The sequence below is a fragment of the Eptatretus burgeri genome, chromosome 18, assembly GCF_056783735.1.
Source record: "Eptatretus burgeri isolate ZD-2024b chromosome 18, Ebu_testis_v1, whole genome shotgun sequence".
Lineage (NCBI taxonomy): Eukaryota > Metazoa > Chordata > Myxini > Myxiniformes > Myxinidae > Eptatretus > Eptatretus burgeri.
The window spans coordinates 3,627,001-3,648,889 of record NC_140978.1 but is presented as its reverse complement, the minus strand read 5'-3'; the positions used below and the strand labels follow the sequence as shown (position 1 = coordinate 3,648,889).

General features: G+C 40.6%; 1 protein-coding gene across 4 annotated transcripts in view; it reads right to left on the bottom strand.

Annotated features, from left to right (window-relative positions):
• Window positions 1–21,889, bottom strand: part of CCAR1 (cell division cycle and apoptosis regulator 1) — a 199,649-nt gene that overhangs the window by 26,511 nt on the left and 151,249 nt on the right. For all 4 annotated transcript variants that reach the window (XM_085863730.1, XM_085863731.1, XM_085863729.1 and 1 more), the window contains 5 exons: window positions 21,022–21,077; window positions 16,279–16,419; window positions 15,933–16,056; window positions 12,550–12,747; window positions 4,073–4,278 (listed from right to left, as the gene is read on the bottom strand). In XM_085863730.1, coding sequence (XP_085719856.1) covers window positions 4,073–4,278; window positions 12,550–12,747; window positions 15,933–16,056; window positions 16,279–16,419; window positions 21,022–21,077 — 725 coding nt within the window. The remainder of the gene's footprint in view (window positions 1–4,072; window positions 4,279–12,549; window positions 12,748–15,932; window positions 16,057–16,278; window positions 16,420–21,021; window positions 21,078–21,889) is intronic.

Sequence of the window (21,889 nt, the reverse complement as noted above, 5' to 3'; positions counted from 1 at the left end):
TAATAAGTAATAATAAGTGCAAAGTGGGGTTTAGGAATAGGTTCACATTGTCTGTCTGTCTACAGAGTCAGTCTATGATCGAAGAACTACTTAATTTCAATTGCATTTTACATTTTGAACACCAGAACACAAATCGGAGAGAGAAGCGTTTCCTGAGAAAAATAAGGTAAGTGGCGTGTTTGTGTGTTCTCAGGTTTTGATTTTATTAATGTTTAAAAATTCCCCATGCTTTGAGGTCTAACAAAGCTTCACCCTTTTGGGCTATCCCACGATATATTCTAATGAGAATATTTTTGTGATATCAATTTTGACTATCGCTGATATAGTTGAAGACTAGACTAAAATAAATAATGAGAAAAAAAAAATCGGACAAAATTAGACGTTTTTAAGACCAAAAAAATGCATTTTAAATAACTAAATAAATATGTGGCTTTCAAACCGGGAGAATGCATATTCGTAAGGTCTACTCGACGTGTGTTTGCATTTTCAGAGGTCCCACAAGGTGTTCTGAATGAAATTAGGAGAAAGCTTGGGGAAAACGAATGGGTCCCTGAGCTGCTGTTTTGTGAAATGCATGCATACTATATAGGACCCTCTTTAAAGCTCTTCCCCACCATGGGGAAAGGAGGGGGAGGGGAATAGGAGGCAGGAGTGAGGGGAAGGGGGGGCAGGAAATAGAGGGGAGTTACGTGGTAGTTACTTTGAAAGCTTTTGTAATAAGATATGGGATGCCTTTGAAATTTGGGGAGGAGAGAGGAGAGAGCGAGGGTTGTTGAGGTCTTGAAGTCACATTTTACATTATGTGGAATTTCAACTGCCAATGACATAGTTGAAGATTGAGGGGGAAGGAAGGGAGAGAGAGTGGTGGAGAGAGAGAGTGGTGGAGAGAGAGAGTGGTGGAGAGAGAGAGTGGTGGAGAGAGAGAGTGGTGGAGAGAGAGAGTGGTGGAGAGAGAGAGTGGTGGAGAGATATAGAGAGAGATATAGAGAGAGATATAGAGAGATATAGAGAGATATAGAGAGATAGAGAGAGATATAGAGAGATATAGAGAGATATAGAGAGATATAGAGAGATATAGAGAGATATAGAGAGATATAGAGAGATATAGAGAGATATAGAGAGATATAGAGAGATATAGAGAGATATAGAGAGATATAGAGAGATATAGAGAGATATAGAGAGATATAGAGAGATATAGAGAGATATAGAGAGATATAGAGAGATATAGAGAGATATAGAGAGATATAGAGAGATATAGAGAGATATAGAGAGATATAGAGAGATATAGAGAGATATAGAGAGAAATAGAGAGAAATAGAGAGATATAGAGAGATATAGAGAGATATAGAGAGATATAGAGAGATATAGAGAGATATAGAGAGATATAGAGAGATATAGAGAGATATAGAGAGATATAGAGAGATATAGAGAGATATAGAGAGATATAGAGAGATATAGAGAGATATAGAGAGATATAGAGAGATATAGAGAGAGATAGAGAGATAGAGATAGAGAGATAGAGAGATAGAGATATAGAGATATAGAGATATAGAGATATAGAGATATAGAGATATAGAGATATAGAGATATAGAGATATAGAGATAGAGAGAGATAGAGAGATAGAGATAGAGATAGAGATAGAGATATAGAGATATAGAGATATAGAGATATAGAGATATAGAGATATAGAGATATAGAGATATAGAGATATAGAGATATAGAGATATACAGATATAGAGATATACAGATATAGAGATACAGAGATATAGAGATATAGAGATATAAATATATAGAGAGATAGAGAGATAGAGAGATAGAGAGATAGAGATATAGAGATATAGAGATATAGAGATATAGAGATATAGAGATATAGAGATATAGAGATATAGAGATATAGAGATATAGAGATATAGAGATATAGAGAGATAGAGAGATAGAGAGATAGAGAGATAGAGAGATAGAGAGATAGAGAGATAGAGAGATAGAGAGATAGAGAGATAGAGAGATAGAGAGATAGAGAGATAGAGATAGAGATAGAGATAGAGATAGAGATATAGAGATATAGAGATATAGAGATATAGAGATATAGAGATATAGAGATATAGAGATATAGAGATATAGAGATATAGAGATATAGAGATATAGAGATATAGAGATATAGAGATATAGAGATATAGAGATATAGAGATATAGAGATATAGAGATATAGAGATAGAGAGATAGAGAGATAGAGAGATAGAGAGATAGAGAGATAGAGAGATAGAGAGATAGAGAGATAGAGAGATAGAGAGATAGAGAGATAGAGAGATAGAGAGATAGAGAGATAGATAGAGATAGAGATAGAGATAGAGATAGAGATAGAGAGAGATAAGACATTAATTTTAGACGCAAGGTCAAGGTCACAAATTTAGAAAATTTCGAATTTTGACATAAAAATCAGACGACCGCCCAAACTTTGAGAGCTAGGATGACAATATTTTTTATGCATAATCTTGAGGTCATTCCCCACCTAAAGTCTTGAAACCATTTTTCTCTATCTCCAACACCTTGCCCGTGGCGCCCCCTTCAAGTTTGTTTTTACGCTGATTTCATCAAAGTATGGATAATCCGAGGAGTGCGAAATGCCATATAGCCTATATGACGTTATATTGTTCCTGGAATGTTCCAGAGGAAGTTTTGCACCAAAGGTCATAATCCTTGACCTTTAACCTTTAAAGTGCACAAAGGTCAAATTTTCAAAGTTGTGGGAATCGAACCGGGTTTTCAACCTTCTTTGATGAACTAACTCCATTGAGCTATAGCACGGATCCTGTTTCCTGATATTAATGTCCACAACATTGTTTTGGGACCTTTAAAGGTTATGCAAAGGTCAAAATTTTAAAGTTGTTGAACGAAACTGGATTTTCGACATTTTGCAGCTAATAACCTGTCACTCATACCACATCATGTTGATCATTTTTATAACTTGGTCAAACATTATCACATCCTTGACTTCTGAAACAATCTACATCGTCAAATACCGCTCGTGAACCATCGTCATCTTCAGACTTGTTACATTTTAAAACCACTTGGTCACCGAGTGAATTCTGGTGGTTCTGATCGTGATTACAATTGTGCAAGTACATTAAAGAACGCATTGGATATAGGTGATTAGCGCCCATAAGAAGGCCGTGCTATATGCCCAACGACTCCGCTCGGTTGTTAATGGAGATCAGTTGTACAGCACCGAATAATTACAGCACATCGACTGGCTCGGTGGCCCCACTTGGTGTGGTATTGTGGTGTGTGGATACATGATTCGGCCCGCAACAACTGACTATGTAGGCTACTGCAACCATTTTGACGAGATTCGCCTGGATTTGAGCCGCGCAACTGGACGAACCTGACGATTGCAACAGTATCAGGAATGACGATTGCACTACATCTGTCAACTTTTGTGTTTTGAGTTTTGCATATACCAAGGGCTGGCAGGATGGCCTAGAGGTATGCACACTCACCTTTAACCTGTCTAGCCTGGGTTCACATCTCAGTCCAGCTATAAACTGTCATCCTGGTGTTTCACAGGCAAGGCAAATTATCACTGCCTGTGCTGTCCCTCGGATGGATGTTAAACGGCTTCCCACCTTCTGGCATTAGTGGGTGGATGTTAAAGATCTCACAGTGTCCTTTGCAAAGAGTAGGATTGCTATCGCCAGCACCATGGCCAAATTCCAAGTTCCTGCCCAAACATTAATCAAACGTCAGGCCTGGCCAGCATTTTTGTGAAAGACTTGGGCTAAGCTTCCACAGGCCAGCACCACAATAACGTGGGAATAATTGTGGCCGCTAAAGAATAGAAGAAGAAGAATAAGTATTCCACAGTTTCATATGCAGAAAAATGAACAGAGACAAGGAAGGCCAAATAGATCAGAAACCAAATCTGTAAAATGTCCTCTAGATCAAACAGTTAAATAACAAAATTTTTAAAAGTTATGGTCAAATAACCAAAACCTCTACTCAGAAAAAAAGATAAAGGCAGAAATAAAATAAAATTGCAGAACGATAAACACTAAAGAGGAAGACGAAGAATACCTGTGGGAATGAAGATTGGATAGTGTGGGTGAGGCTGGCAAGGCTGGAGGCAGTGCTGTATAATATGGCACTGAAGTTGTCCCTTTGCTCACCAGCTGCCTGCAAGCCCAGTTCGGTTTGCGCGTGGCGGCCACGCATCTCTTCCAGCTCTCGTAATAGTGATTTGTTGTCTTCCTCCTTCTTTCTGGCATTACAAGAAACTTTCTCTGCAGGGAAGGAACACAAGGTATAAAAACACCAAAAGCAACAAATGTCATGCTCAGATCATCAACAAAACAAAAGACAAAGATACGTTTTGGGTAAGGATAAGTGGATGGATGGGGATAAGGTGATGGGGGAGGAGAAGGAGGGAGAGAAGTGGCAGGAGGACAAAGTATAAATAAAAAAGGGGGGGGTGAGAAAGTGGGGAGTTGGTGGTGGGGAGAAAGTGGAAAATTGTTTTTTTCTGTTTTGCAATAATGAGGATAATACAATGAGACATTATTACGTATGTTTAGGGGGAGTGGGCAGGGGCTGAATTGAGCAAACCTAAAATATTAAAACAAGTGAAGAGAGGTGGGGACAAAAATATGGAAGAGAAGAAAAAAGCTAGAAGGTGAAGATGACAGAAATATGTGTGAACATATAGGAGGAAAGGAGGTGGGGCTGAAAAATACCAAACATATTTGTGAAGGGATGAAAATAAATAGTTCTGAATGTCACATAGTATTATTTGCAGATGCCTATGTAAATATGCAGATGGATTCTTATTCAGTTTAATACATGGTTGTGTTTTTTTTAACCTTTTATTTTTTCAGTTTCATATCAAAAGCAAACACTCCACTTAAATGGATCCCTCCCTCCAGTTCTCCGACTCGTATCTCGATGTCGTTTGGTGAACAGAAAACTTTTTTCACAGGATGTTCTGGATTCACAAATCAGAAGGTCCCCCTTCCTCATCCTTCCTCTGTAGAATATCTCCAGCTACATGACCTCCCATAGAAATGTCTTGTATATGTGTATGATTGAGCACCCTCCCCACAATGATGACTGTTTATGTGCCTCTTTCAACCAACCTCGATTTCCTTCCATGCTCCATGCCAACTCTCTCTTCCAAATCTGATGTTACAGCTGGCTTTGAATCGGTCCTCCCACCACGATTCGCGGTATTTCAGCCACGGCCTTTTGTGATACATCTGGCCTCACCAAATCAGAGGGATCCAGGGCCTTCCAGGTCGCAGGAATAGTGCGCCAGGAAACTGCGACTCAGGGTCTGTTTCTTGCTTGCCATAGGCTGGTTTGTGACCCGTTTTGTGGGGGGGGGGGGGGTTGTTTTGTTTTTTGACTGTTTTTTGGCGTTAATCTTCCTGCTCTCTCACCTCTCCTCCTCTGCCCCAAATCACACATTCTGCCGGAAACCCTTTCCTTGTTATCCTCAGGTTCTCCAGACGTCATTTTTAAGCATTGAAGCCACATTAATATTTGACTATTTCCATCCATCCATCCATCTGTCAAAAATGAAGAAGAACCTAACACAAAGTGTTCTTATGAAAAATGGACCCTTTTGACCCTTTAGTCTACTGAGACTCCTTCGACCTTTGAAGACCCTTCAGACCCAAGAGGACCCAAAATACCCAAAAGTCCCCGAGGACCCTTTAAGACAAACTATAAATGGATGAGGTGTGTGTGTGTGTGTGTGTGTGTGTGTGTGTGTGTGTGTGTGTGTGTGTGTGTGTGTGTGTGTGTGTGTGTGTGTGTGTGTGTGTGTGTGTGTGTGCGCGTGCGTGCGCGCATGATGTTTTTTGTGTAGTTCTACTGGAGCGTTCTATTCTGATGTGGAATGTGATAACACCAAAATGATCGTCATGATCTTCTGAGTTGATTAGACAAATTAACTACAAAGAACCCAGAAGAATTCCGTTTTAAATGCACACCAGGTCACGGTGTATTGGGGAGCTTAATAGGTCCTTCCACAGCATTTACAAAATAAATAACAAACAATAATAACATTGTAACAAACCAAATATTAATGAATACTAATAATTGTAACAATGATAATAATAATAATTGTAGTATTATTTGGCAAGAACAAAAACGAACGTATAATCTCCTCCCTGTCACAAGCACATCTGGGCTTGGTGAAAGACAAACCAATGATCAAGCAGTACAGCAGGCAGGTGTGCAACAAAGGCCTTGAAGAGCAAGGAAAATTTGGTCCAATGGACCAACGGGTCCACAGACAATTCTAATGGATTCTGAGTAGTAATTCTAGTGGGTTCTAAAGGGTAATTCTAATGTGTTCCAAAGGGTAATTCTAATGGGTTCTGAGTAGTAATTCTAGTGGGTTCTAAAGGGTAATTCTAATGTGTTCCAAAGGGTAATTCTAATGGATTCTGAGTAGTAATTCTAATGGGTTCCAAAGGGTAATTCTAATGGATTCTGAGTAGTAATTCTAGTGGGTTCTAAAGGGTAATTCTAATGGGTTCCAAAGGGTAATTCTAGTGGGTTCTAAAGGGTAATTCTAATGGATTCTGAGTAGTAATTCTAGTGGGTTCTAAAGGGTAATTCTAATGGGTTCCAAAGGGTAATTCTAATGGATTCTGAGTAGTAATTCTAGTGGGTTCTAAAGGGTAATTCGAATGTGTTCCAAAGGGTAATTCTAATGGATTCTGAGTAGCAATTCTGATGGGTTCCAAAGGGTAATTCTAATGGATTCTGAGTAGTAATTCTAGTGGGTTCTAAAGGGTAATTCTAATGGATTCTGAGTAGTAATTCTAGTGGGTTCTAAAGGGTAATTCTAATGGGTTCCAGAGGGTAATTCTGGTGGGTTCCAAAGGGTAATGCTCGTGGGTTCTAAAGGGTAATTCTAGTGGATTGGAAAGGATAATTCTAATGGGTTCTAAAGGGCAACTCTAATGGGTTCTAAAGGGCAACTCTAATGGGTTCAAAAGGGCAACTCTAATGGGTTCTCAAGGGCAACTCTAATGGGTTCTAAAGGGCAACTCTAATGGGTTCTAAAGGGCAACTCTAATGGGTTCTAAAGGGCAACTCTAATGGGTTCTAAAGGGCAACTCTAATGGGTTCTAAAGGGTAACTCTAATAGGTTCTAAAGGGCAACTCTAATGGGTTCTAAAGGGCAACTCTAATGGGTTCTAAAGGGTAACTCTAATGGGTTCTAAAGGGTAACTCTAATGGGTTCTAAAGGGTAACACTAATGGGTTCTAAAGGGTAACACTAATGGGTTCTAAAGGGTAACTCTAATGGGTTCTAAAGGGTAACTCTAATGGGTTCTAAAGAGTAGTTCTAATAGGTTCTAAAGGGTCATTTTAATGGGTTCTAAAGGGTAATTTTAATGGGTTGCAAAGGATAATTGTAATGGATTCTAAAGGGTAATTCTAATTGTTTCTAAAGGGCGATTCTCAAGGACGATTCTTAAGCCTAGAAACGAACGAAGGGTTGTGTTCGTTTCTAGGCTTTGTCTATTTCATATTGAAAACGCCAAACTGAACTGCTTCCTTCGGACACAGGTGCAAATTTTTCAGATGGGTCCTGTTTCGAATTTCTAGCTATTTAGGCAAAAGTCACTGGTTACTGACACCTCAATTAGCAATGCTATTCTTTCCTTGATATTTGAGCATTATCTCTGGTCACAATGCTTTGCTACCTCTGCCACCGAAGGTGGAAGGAGGTTATGTTTTCACCCCTGTCTTTCTGTCTGTTTGTGTGCAAAATATCTCAAGTTGTGGACGGATTCAGATGAAATTTGGTAGACAGGTTGGGTGTGTGACAAGGCCTAATTGATTCGATTTTTTGGTGACGATCTGGGTACTAGAATTTTTAAAGTGATTCTTCATCATTGAGTGATGGGCTAAAAACGATATACAACACACTATTCCAAAAAGTTACGGAGGGATTCCGACAAAACTTGGTGGACAGGTTGGGTGTGTGACAAGGATGAATTGATTTGATTTTGGTGAAGATCCAAATCTGGATACAATAATTTTTGTTAAATATGTAAAGTGATTCTTCACTATTAAGAGATGGGGACAAAAACGATATTTGGCATGATATTTCAAAAATTTATTGGCCACGATATGTTCTACTGGATCCGGCATTATGTGGCAGAGGTATGTACTCTATTGAGTGCCCTTATAGTTTTCTGTGTCATGCTTGATACGACGGTCAGGCATTTTCTACTATTGCACTTGGTCCGTGCTTCCCTGACTGACTTCCATGACATGAAAATTGAAGTTTTTACAGATGTGCCAGTGGGTTAATCTGCAAATGTTTTGCCTTTGTGTGTATTGTTGTTCCGACAGTTTTTCACATCCTAAGAAACAGTGACTGATGCTTTCCCGTTTCATGCTCTCCCCTTTTGTTGTGGTGCAGCCGTATGCCATCGTCACATGGTTTTCCCTCCCCTCGGCCTCCCCCCCCCCCTTCCTCTCTCTGCAGGAGCAAGGTGCATAGAAGAGCAAGGTTAAAGTAAAAGTGGGGTAGTAGGGTAACAATTGGGCACAACCTTCAAGGGAATAAATGAACAGGAGAGACAGAGAGAAACAGACAGACAGAGAGACAGACAGACAGAGACACACAGACAGAGACAGACAGACAGACAGACAGAGAGAGAGAGACAGAGACAGAAAGAGAGACTGAAACCAGCAAGTAAGAAGAATTAAAGGGGGTAATAAAGATTAGAGGTCAGGATGGAGGGTGACATGAGGTAGCAGTGCACTGCCTGCTTAAAGCCCTGTAGGGAAGAGTAGGAAAGAATGGCCTCTGAAGGTGGTTCTATAGACAAGAGAAGTGAGAAACAAAGGATTTGAGGTATGCAGTCAGCTGCTGAAGTGGATTATTGTTGGAAGTTGGAAGTTGAATTAAAAGTGGATTATTGAAAAAACATGTACATCCTGGAGTTTCTGGCGAGGGTCAGGGAACTGAGAGAACAATATTGAAGAGGAGGTAAAAAACAGAGAACACCGACTGTCTGCAATGTGAAAACAACAGACCTTGTCCTCCGGCCTCATAATGGGAGATTGCAATGGTGTTGAGAGCTTGAGATTCCACAGAATCCAGGACATTCCGATGTATTGCTGAGGTGCCAGCCCACAGGGAAGAGCAGTAGTCCATTGAGCTGTGAACAAAGGCCTTGTAGACTGTGAGTAGCTCTGATTTTCACAGGAAAGACATGGACCAATGGAGGATGCCCAGTCTTTGGCTGGCTTTGGAGGTGAGATTTGCTATGTGGTTGGCCCAGGAGAGGTCACTGATGATTGTGAGGCCAAGAAGTTGAAGAATGAACTTCTTCCTGAGGCTGACCATGGAAATGGACAGGTGGGTTTGTTTGACAATCCTTCCAGAGCAACACGGTGAGACAGTGATATTTTCCAGCATTGAAGGACTTGTACCATTTGCTAGGCAAGCATCTAATAAATTCCAGATCAGCAGAGAGTGACACAGCTGCAGTCTGCCGAACAGTGGGATGAGGGTACTGTACGCCACAATGTAGAGTCGTAAGCAAAAAGGAAAAAAGGAAGAGTGGGGTTTCCAGAGCATTGGATAGGTCATTTGTACAGATGAACATTATTTGGTCGAACACTGGCTTGGGAAACTCCAACCTCCACTGGGAAAGGGGAGGAGAGGGCTCGAATGACAGCAACATGTTGATCGTGTTTGCGGAGAGAGTCAGAAATCGAGGAATGAAGACAGCCTTGAATACCATGGGCTTGGCAAGCAAAGCAGAATTCCAGACTGCCGAATGCCCGAGATATGTCCATGGAGATTATTCTAACCTCTTGTTTGTGACTGAGAGCCTCCAACCATTGCTGAGAGAGAATCAGAAGCATTATCGAGTTGAGTGACCAGGGCGGAATCCAAACTGATGGTCAGAGATCAGGCCATTTGGAAACAGGAAAGACTTCACATCAGCAGCAATGATGGATTTCATGATTTTACTTGAACAGCAAATCCTTGCTTAACATTTTTTCATTATCAAGTCGCTAATCTATTGGAGAACATGCTTGTTTAAAGGTGTTTACCGTTTCGTCATTAAGTTGCTTTACCTCCAATTTAATACCAAACTAATGCTTTATCCTCATTTTAATAAAGCTGCAGAATAAACCATTCAATAAATACCAGTGTATAAGCAATACCATAAATATTGGAGTACAAGCCCACCTAGAGTACATCAGTAGAGGCATTATATACACCGAGCTGTGCATCAATAGCGTCGGTGGGTCCTGGGCTGAAGTTACTTCGGTGTAAATGACTGGTGTGTGGAGGAAGTTGTGGCCTGAATGTGTCAATGACTTGAAAGGATTTAAAGATGTTGTCCCCACTATGAAGAAAGTTATCTGCGACTTGGCCAATAAAGTGGGTTTTGATGAGGTGGAAGAAACTTACGTCACACAATTTCTGCAATCACATGGATAACAGCTAACAAATGAGGATCTGAAGCAACTAGAGATGATGATATGCAATTGTTTGTTTGAAATGATTGAAAACTTAGACTTGATATGTAAATAATGTCTTTTGTCTAACGATAAAACTCGTCCCTGGAACCCAACCCTCCCCCTCATACTTGCATTAATTCCCATGGGGAAATTGGATTTGCTTAAAATCGTTTCAGTAAAAGTCACACTTTTCAAGAACGTAATTACAACGTTAAGCGAGGACTGACTACAATTGGAAGTTGATTGGATTTGTTTTGTACCAGCTTTATGGATGTGAGCATTTCTTGACTTCCGTGCAGAAGGCAGTTAAAGGAGAAAGACAGACTGAATAGGGTGGATAGAGAAGGAGCAAGAACAGCAGAGCAGGATTTGAGAACATGGGCACTGATGCCATCGAGGCCTGTCGTCAAAGCAGTGTCAAGGCCAGACAGAACTTTCTTTATCTTCTCGAGTGGGATGGAAACAGAGCCCAGAAGACAGTGGGTAAGAGGTGGTAAGATAGAAATAGAGTGGGTTGAGTACACAATACTTGAGGCAGAGTTTAGACACTCTGCCATATCTTGGGCAGATTCTGCAGTTATGCCGTCTGATGTGAGGGACAGGATGGAGGGGGAGTATACACCAGAGACAAACATGACAAGGTGCCACCATGACATGGAGGAAGGAGACGAGTTGGACAGTTCCGTATTGAGATTTGTTGTAAGATTATGTTTTCTAACCTGCAGGGCTGCCTGCACACCTCAACATTTTTATTCCTCACTTCTCCCGTTTATGGAACCACCTTCCCAGAAGCTATTGTATTTCACTTCACCCCCCCCCCCCCCATGGCTTCAAGCTAGCAGGGTCCCACCATCTCCTCATTGCCAATTCTGACCCATGATCTTTATTACCCCCATTAACCTTTCCAAACCCAACCATGTTACTTGCTAGTTTCAGTGTTTCATCCCTTCCTCTTTCCCTATCTGTTCATTTCCATGATGTTTGTCCCATCATCAGTCTTACTTTCCAAGAACCTCAACTATCTATAATTCCAGGTGTGTGTGTGTGTGTGTGTGTGTGTGTGTGTGTGTGTGTGTGTGTGTGTGTGTGTGTGTGTGTGTGTGTGTGTGTGTGCGAGAACGAGAGGAGCGAGAGGAGCGAGAGGAGCAAGAGGAGCGAGAGAGAGAGCGAGAGGGAGAGATTTGAGCGAGCGAGAGAGAGAGGAGAGAGGAGAGAGAGAAACCGTTTCTCGACAACCACTGGTCCGATCTAATTGAAACTTGCTAGGTATATTGCTGGGGACCTGAGTATGTGCCTTTTCAAGGTTTGATATTAATCGGACAAGTGCTTCCCAAGTTATGGCCATTTATTTACCAAACCAATGACGACACGTTGCTGCGGCCATTTATTTACCAAAACCAATGACAGGACACGTTGCTGCGTAGGCGTGGCCGATGGGGAAAGGGCACCTTCGTTACCGTGGCGTAGGAGTGGCAATGGTCAATGGCAGCGAATGTCATGGCAAGCAAAGACAAGGAGGTAAACTTTATTTTAATTTGGATTTTAATTAACTCTGTGTGTGTAAGTATCACAGTTGTTAATTCAATGCAAGCGATAATTTGTGGAATGCATGTGAACATTCCATACGGGCACAAACCACTTCCGGATAGTGATGACTTACTGTATTCTAATAATTTATCGATTTCTTATGCGCATTTATAGATAAACACAATGCCCCAATCCAGTCGTCGTTTACGAGAGCGAAGGAACGGCCTGTGTGTTTGTTTGAAAGTTTTGTTTTGTTTTGCACGTACGGCCACGCACGTACGGGCACGCGAGAGCAAAGGAACGGCCTTTTTGGTTGTTGTTTCTGGCACGCGGTTTGAAAGCTTTTTCTTTGCACGTACGGCCACGTACTAGTTTCTGTAAAGAAAGAAAATAGTAATAAACCAAATGGAGAAAAAAGTGCAACTAAAGTACAATTTTATTATTTTATTTGTAATGAAAATCTCTAAAATAATACGAGTGGACCATGAAGAAGCATACTCAAGTTTGGCCATGACATACCCATGTTCTGATTGAGCTGATGTAGCTGTATCTCAAGCTGGGAGCGGCTATGTTCACTGCTGCACAGTCGTTCCAGAAGGCTTCCCACATCAACAAGTGCACCATTGTACGTGACCATGTCAGGCTGTGCATCTCCTTTCTCACCGGCATTGGTGACTTGAGTGCAAGTTGCACCTTGTGGAAGCAGTGGATGGTTCCCTGCATACATTGTAATTATGCAAGACCACACATGTTCGTTAATGCAAAAACTTTGAATAATAGAGACACGCAACGAGCGTGCACAAGAACCGAACATATGAACTTTCGAATCTAAAAAAGTTATCAATACAATGACTAAGCATTATCACTACAAGTTAATGAAAAAGAAAAAATATATAGGACCACTGGGCCTATAGCATATCTTGACTTCTGGTCTAATGATGTTACCCAAATGTGGTAACATTTTGACTGGTGGGTCTGGAGAGGAACATTTTTGAAGGAATTGACAAAGTTTTTACAAAAAATTACTAAGTCCGCCATTTTGACACACTTCCAGTCACGCATGACCGGTAATTTAACATCACTCCCCTTGCCTAATGTTGTAAACCCAAATTTGGTAGCATTCTAACTGGTAAAAATGTTTGAATTCAAGGCATTAAATAATAAAACAAGAAAAAGAGCAATCAAACATTGCAGACCCTTGTCAGGACTTGTTTTGTGTGGCATTTGTGTACTGGTGCGTTACGTTATTAATAAAACACATAATTAGAACTGCCACTTTATAACTGCTGGCAGTGATCATCGGATACCAAGACGTCCCGCTTTGATCGGACACCTGACCCTGCCCCATGACGTATTATTATTATTCAATTTGATTTGGAATGGGATTAAAATGAATTCAATTCAAATCAAATGGAAGACCAAATAGGTGCAGTCCTGCATTGGAGTCATCAGAAGGAACCCAAACAAGCAAAAAGAAAAGATGAGGTAATCAGGAGGAACTTGGATAGGATTTGAATTTCAGCTGCTACTCCTCGACCCTCAAACCCATTCAAGCACAACCAAGTGAGCCTTATTGAAAAATAAATTATAAATAAATAAATAAACAACCCCAAATCAAAAAATTTTATATTTCTGGCTGCCAGACCATATGTCCGATCAATTTGAAATTTAAAACATGTATTCCCCATCACTAACTCACAACTGTAAAGTTTCAGGTTGATTGATTAAGCGGTGCCAGAGAAAACATTATTTAATATTTTCTTAAATCCAATATGGCTGCCAAACTATGTGACCGGTGATGTCATATGTGTGAACCTTTTGTTTCTCATGGATAGGTGGTCATACGTGTAAAGTTTCGCCTCAATCTGTTCAGACATTTCAGAAAAGATTTTGAAGTTTTTTTTTGAAACAACATGGCTGCCGAATCACGTGACCGATGACAACAATCTTTTTCCCCCATAAAATTTTGCCCGAGATGACCCTCAATAATTTTTATACTGATTGCATAAAGCATTAGACGTGTGCAATTATTATGTCACAACGAAGCCACTTGGCAATTCAACCCGGCATCATCAAAAAATACACATTTCCCATGGGGAGTACTTGACATGTGCCAAGTTTCATTTTTTTTTTCCATGAAGCAGTTTCAGAGATAGAGGCTCAAAGTTTTTCCTTTTTTACAACATGGCTTCCACACCACATGATCTGTGAAGTCGTAATTATCATTAAAGCATTCTAAATGAGTAGTCACACCTGTGACAAAAATTTTGTGTCAATCAGATAAGTGGTTGCCGAGAAAACAGAAAATTAACACAGACGGACAACCCTAAAACATAATGCCTCCGGCGACTTCGTCAGTGCAGGCATAAAAAAAAACAAGTATCCACTTGATAAACATACAGCCTTTTAACCTCACATATTCCCATGCAGATGTCTTCAATGAAGAAACAACAACGGTCTACCCAGGATTGAAAAGAAAATAAATAACTTGATTCAGTGCATGGGCAGATAAAATTTGCATAATGAATGCAATTCCAAACCAGAGAGTTGGTGTCAAAGCCACCCAATGCTCGCCTGTTTATACATTTATCGTTTTTAAAAGACTAGTCTAATAATATTTTTTATAAAGCATTGCAGTGAAGTCTGATCCAAATGATTTTAAAGCAATATATGTATTTGTATATTGTAATCAGTAAAAAATAGTGTGGTCGATAAAAACATTAGAAAAGAAATAACTTGCACCAAAATTTTTTAACATTTTCACGCTCACGCTGACGCTGACGCTCACGCCGAGGGTATTGCTATAGCTCTTTGTTCTTCGAACAGGCGAGCTAAAAACTAATACAATTATTTCACACCATAATCTATTTTGTTGTCAACACCTCTGCAGCTGTATTAAATCACCTATCCATGTGGTCATGGATCGATACAGATTAGAAACTTGAATTCACTGCTGTATTTAATGCGTTCACAAACATCTCCAGGAAAAAGGGGAGGGGGGGAATAGGACCGCTCGTCCTGAAGCTCACCTGGATCAGGAGCAAGAGTCACTCAAACCCTCCGCAGATTCCCTTCAACCTTGATTTTTTTTTAATGCCGTGAACAAACTTTTGTGCATCACTGGTGATGAAGGTTGTGATCAAGTTTTATAAAAATAGTGTGTGTAGTTTCGGAAAAGAGAACAAATACCTTTTGGGGGGGGGGCAACCCCCCCACCGCCCACCCCGACCTCATCAGTGAGTACAGATTTTGATGCAGTCAATACACATTAGGCATCAGATATAAAGCTTATGGCCAAGTTTCATCAAAATCATGTGTTTGGTTAAAGCGATAATAACTGAAGTGTTTACGGACTGAATGACTGACTGACTCACTCACCAACAGATACTGCTCAATCGCACAAGGTCACCGGACTAAAGTCCAGGTGAGCAAAACATGAGGAATTTCAATTTCCCCCCACATTAAGATAACCTCAGACCTATGCCTTTCGCGATTTAAACAGTACACAACAGCATAATGTTGCAAAAAATAAAAATAATTAGTGCAAACATAACAGAGAGAAAAATCTAAATGGAACAAAGAGTTAACTTGTATAACTATTCGCACACAAATGTAGCTTTCATTGTCATGCTCCATCACATAATTGCCAACTCGTCTTCCCCATACGTATCGCTAACCTTTTCTCCACTCGCCGCCTTCTTTCATCCCTGCCACTCCACAACACAGATTTTTATGCAGCTGTGTTCCTGTCCACCTATCTGTTTCCCTCCACCTCATCAATCTTTTGACCTTATGACCCGCATGTCATTTCGCTCTTTCATGAGTTTTTACAAAAAAAAAAAAAATTGAAGGGCTCACTATCTTGTACAAAGAGCTGTGGAGTTGAATTATGCTAACCTTACCCTTTGCTAACACCTCATCTGTGACGGTTGTCTCCAGTTGTACATCTTCACTCTGCTTGGCATCTGTGAGACGCCGATAATGACAAAGGTCTTGAGATAAAACTTTTGAGAGCAGCTTCTTTATCTATGAATCAAAGAAAACAAGAGATCCAATCAGAAAAGCAGAAAGAAACATCATCAACAATCTGTTCATTAAAGACCACAAACTGATGGGTGAGTTACAACAAAAACAATATACAAGCCCTTTACACTTACTATGCACAAAAGAAGAGACAAACCAATCACGTTTCCAATGGCCGTAAATTCGCCAGACATGCAAGTACAGGTGAAATCCATTTGCATTTACCTGTGCCCTGGACAAATGCAAACCCAGTGTGTACAAGAGCTCTTCCAAATCTTTCTCCTGCAAGTAGTCCCAGTGACTCTGGTCAAAATAAGTGAAGGCCAAGAGGAGGTCTGGCCGTACTGTCTTCATATTTTCCTTCTCCTGATGACAGATATATCGATAAAGATAAATTGTGGCTTAAAAATGCAACATAGTAAATCAAATGTCTAATGCTATACTGATGGGGCCCGAGTTAAATAAAATGTAAGATACCCAAAGATTCTTGGACATAAGTGGAGTTTTAAAATATTTTTCTAACATTATGACGATGTTTTTGGGGGGGTTTTTTTCAGATGAGCCGGATGAAAATGGCTGACAGAGGTCATAAGTATCACCAATTGACATTGAGACATGTTTAACTTATATATATAAATATATTGGCGCTCTGATTATGGAGTTATTCACACGGCAGATTTTGCAGCTATTCGCCACCATAACCAGCGGCACAAGGACACTGAACATATGCCATTCATAAAGCACCCAAGAGTGTGTGTGTGTGTGTGTGTGTGTGTGTGTGTGTGTGTGTGTGTGTGTGTGTGTGTGTGTGTGTGTGTGTGTGTGTGTGTGTGTGTGTGTGTGTGTGTGTGTGTGTGTGTGTGTGTGTGTGTGTGTGTGTGTGTGTGTGTGTGTGTGTGTGTGTGTGTGTGTGTGTGTGTGTGTGTGTGTGTGAAGAGATGGAACAAAGTCCTCCCAGTACTCAAAGTATCCACCTCCACTTCGGTTCAGGGATCCCAGTTAATGGACCAAGCTACTCATTTTTGTTGTTCTCAGGGTTTTGTTCAGAGGGCTCTTTTCAGGATATTCACCAAACACTGGACTGCTTCCAATTGTAGTTTATTTATGGTAATATTCCCGGGAATGGTTTTCAAAATCTCAGTGAGGTTCTTCTTTATTATTCCTGTTGCTCCAGTTATCACCGGTGCAATTTCAACACTTCAGCTTCCAAGATCTCTTGATCCTGGTATTGATTTTTTTAGGTCCTGGTATTTGGTCAATTTTTTATTTCTGCATTATTTGAGCTAAAATCACTGGGTACTGATATCTCAATCAGCAATGCTGTCTTTTCCTTTTTGTTCCTGAGAATGATGTCTGGTCGCAAGGCTTTGTTTTCTATGTTCACGCTTGATGGGATCATCCAGGTCGTACGTAAGCATGACATCCTTATTTTCAATGATTGCCCTTGGTTCGTGTTTCCATGAGGTTTCTGGAACTGGGATGTTGAATTTTTTGCATACTCTGTTGCGCCCTTGTGTGTAAAGTTGTTCTGATACGAGTTTTTTGTATCCCGGAAGCAGGTGAGTCGTACTTTGTTTCGGTCTTGCAGAAGCTACACTTATCCGTCTGGCTTAGTCATATTTTTCAGTCCATTGGTGTAGTGTCCTTGATCTTGGGCTTTTATTATTATTTGTTCTCCATCTTTACTATTACTATTATTATTATGATAATTCGTTCTCCACCTTCTTAGCCATTCTAATGAGCCTTCTTTGTCAATCCCAACTCGGTCAAATTTTTTTTGTTTTTTCCTGCTGTTTTGTTGTTCTCCCAATTATTGATGTATATTTGTTGATATTTCTTTTTTATATTTCTTTTGCCTTTTTTTTTTTCAATTGTTGGAGCTGTATTTGTTGCCATTTCTTTTTCCTGTGTGGTATCTTCTATTCACACCTGTTTTTGGAAATTCCTTGTCAGGTGAGTTAGAGATATTTTTCAGGTTTGTTGTGTTCAGGTTTGCTTACAAATTGAATCTGATAGTCGGATGAGCATTTCACATACTCAGCTAGTCCAACACTCGTTGCTCTGTGCACCTGATTGAGTTCCATCAGGCCACTACCTCCCTCTCGTCTCGGCAGGTACATTCTCGGGATGCACTGGTTTTTGTATTACATTTTGTAGATCGAAAAGAGTTCTCTTGTTTTGACATCTAACATATTGATTTCTGATTGGGGCCAGTTTATTATTCCACAGCTGCATTGAAATACTGGGACTGCGAGTTGGTTTATGGCTTCGATTTTGTTTCTTGGGGAAAGGTACATTTTCAGGATCTGCTTCGTTTTCGATAGGTATTCTTTGGCAATTGTTTTGCGCATTTGTTTATGACATATTTCGTGACCCTCTTCTACCCTGAGGTACAGCATTTGTATGATGCTTCAGTTTTTAACTACTGTATTGTCGTTTCAAGGTCAACTTTTATGTTAACTGTTTTTGTTGGTTTACATTGTACAAATGTGCACTTAGCACACTTATCTAGTCAAAATTCCATTTGAATGTCCTCAGAGAACCATTTTACTAGTTTTTTTTTAACTTCTGTCAATTTTTCATCATTCATTGCGAAGAGCTTTAAATCATCTATGTACAGTCAGTGTTTCAACTTTCCTGCTTCTTTTGATGTTCTTCTATTGGTTGTTAGGGTGTATCCATGTCCTTCTTTGTTGATGAGGTTACTCAGTGGGTCCATTATGGGGCCAATGATTGCAGGTTGAACCTTCCACATTGTTCTCATTCTCATTCCCAAACCTTCATTTTCCTTCAAACTTCATTATCTTAAAACCTCAATCCAAAACCTTCACTTTGCAACACCCGTACTCAAACCGCCATTCTCAAAAACCCATAATTTCTGACACCTACACTCAAACCCCCGGTCTCATCCTTCATTCTCAAGCCACATCACCTCACCAGTGTTTCGACCGAATAATTGCCACTTTAGCGTTGTAATGTTCGTGGTTCTTCGCCGTTCCAGCATCCCAGTCAAATCAAAAGAGGCGCTTCTGAAATGCGGTAAAAAATCCGAAGACTCCAGTTCAACCATGGCTATCCACACGTTCCACACCAGGAAGGGTTGGTTTGAGAAATGCAAGAGGATTCTACCCCCATCATGTAAAATTAGTCAGGGAAGCAGCATCGGCCGACCATGATGCTACGAAAAAATACCCACCGCAGCTCAGTCCTGTCCCCCATACCCGTCTTGGATGGGTATCTGCGAGTGGAAATAATCGAGGCGAAGGGATTCATGGTGGAGCAGGTTTTTAACACTGACGAGACGGAATTATTCTGGAAGAGGATGCCACCTCGTGCCTTCCTCTCCAAGCAGGAAAGATTGGCTCCGGGATTCGAGGTAAGATGGTTGAGGATTATCTTACCAGTCTCCTACGTGGCAATGCTTCAGGCAACTTTATCGTAAAGCTAATGCTGCTTTTCCGATCGCTGAATCCCTCTCCCCACGACCCCCTCCCTGCTCCCAACTCTAACAGCATCATCATAATCCCGAGCTTGTGGTGTATATTTACGGCAGAGTACAGTGCAAGTATGTAATGTTCTTACCCTCACCCACCTCGCTGTTTTGTAACAAAAAAAGGTAAAAGTCTTGTGTTTTTGTTTAATTCACACTGTATTTATTTTATTTTCACGTTTATTTCAATGTTAACATGCATTTTCTATATTTTACATGCTTATTTCAATTGTGATGTGTTTATTTATGGTTTTCGCCCACCTTCCTCAATATTTTCTCGAAGCCGAGGAACCAAACCCCATTTTTCCTATTGGCACTTGGTTTCCACGATCGCGGTTTTAATTATCGCAGCATTTTCCAGGAACCTAACCCCCACGATATTGAGGCCAAAATCGATATATAGCATGATATTTCAAAAAGTTGTGGACAACTTATGACAAAACTAGGTGTATGAGTTGGTTAGGTGACAAGAACAAGCCGATGAGAATTTGGTTCAAGTCCCGATCCAGATTTGGCCCATCAGTGGAATACAAAACGTAAACTGTTCAGCCTGGGAGAGGTACACACTCTACCGAGGGCACATCCTAGTTTCAAATGGTAAGTCTGCATTTATTATTAAAGAAACTCTTCATGAAAATTATGAACTTCTGTGACGTATTACCCCTTATTATAAGAAGTCTCTGATCACCACGAATGTTATCAGTTGCCATTAATGACCCTTTCATCAAGTTTATTCTTCCCTGACCCCTACCCCCTCCAAATCTGCGCACGCACAAACGCGCGCGCGCACGCACACACGCACGCACACACGCGCACACACGCGCACACACGCGCACACACGCGCACACACGCGCACACACGCGCACACACGCGCACACACGCGCACACACGCGCACACACGCGCACACACGCGCACACGCGCACACGCGCACACGCGCACGCACACGCACACGCACACGCACACGCACACGCACACGCACACGCACACGCACACGCACACGCACACGCACGCGCACATGCACACGCACACGCGCGCACACACGCACACGCACACGCACACGCGCGCACACACACACACACACACACACACACACACACACAACCATTTTTCCCCACTGCAATTTTTGCCCATGAAAGTGTTTTTTCACTTGAGAAACCAAAAACTACAAGTTATAGCTGTTTTTATCAATTTTGTGACAGCTATAATTGGTAATCTCCCACAAAAGCTTAAATACAGACGTCAAACCACTCTGTCATGAGAGGTGACCATGGAAACATTCCTTCCATCCTCCTTCCCATTTACCATCGAATGAATTTTTATTGGGTTAAAAAGCAACATGTTAGTTAATTCATTTAAGAACTGTAAAAATATTTTGAAAAAGTTAATACATCGCAATGCTAAGGATTTCTGTCCCATCATTACCACAGAAAAAAGTAAATAAATAATACATGATGAAAGGGACAAATTGAAAATATACCTTTTCCTTTGATTTTGATTTGCTCCTCGATTGCTTTACATCTTTCTTTGTGTCATCTGCCAAGCAAAAAGTAAGGTTACTATCAGGAATACCAAAAAAAACAAAACACCAGACGACGAGACATTTCTGCACCGAACTATGAGCAGCTATTCAAATGACTCAAAGGAGTGAGGCACAACTCAAAGTAGGACAGTGCTTAAAATTTTCCAAACAATTAAAATAATATCAATTCACCTATTTCAATCTTTCACTCTTAAAAACAGAGTTCTAAAGATTAATGATTAATATCAATGCTATCTCAAGATCGGTGGTGTCTCATCTTTACTGAATGGATTAAAATTCATGAAGGGCAGAATTACCTTTTTCATAATCAACCCCATCCTGACCTCTCCCATACCCAGGCTTGAGGCCACGTGCAGGTTATCTCCACCAAACTGAATTCATGTAATTCCACAAAATCCACAGCAATATGACCATTGCAACTAAAACAATTTGAACTAGAAGGGCACTCGGTAGAGCGCATACCTACGCCACGTAATGCCGGATCCATGAGAACATATCGGGCACAATACATTTTTGAAATATCATGCTATATATTGTTTTTGGCCCAATCTCTCAATGGTGAAGAATCACTTTAAAAATGAAATAATTCTCGTATCCAGATCGGATTTGGATCTTCACCAAAATCAAATGAATTCGTCATGGTCACACACTCAACCTATCCACCAAATTTCATCCAAATCCGTCCACCACTTTTTGAGATATCATGCTTTATATTAACTTAGCCCCATCTCTCAATGGTGAAGAATCACTGAAAAAATAATCGGATCCAGATTTTCATCAAAACTGAATCGATTCTTCCTTGGCA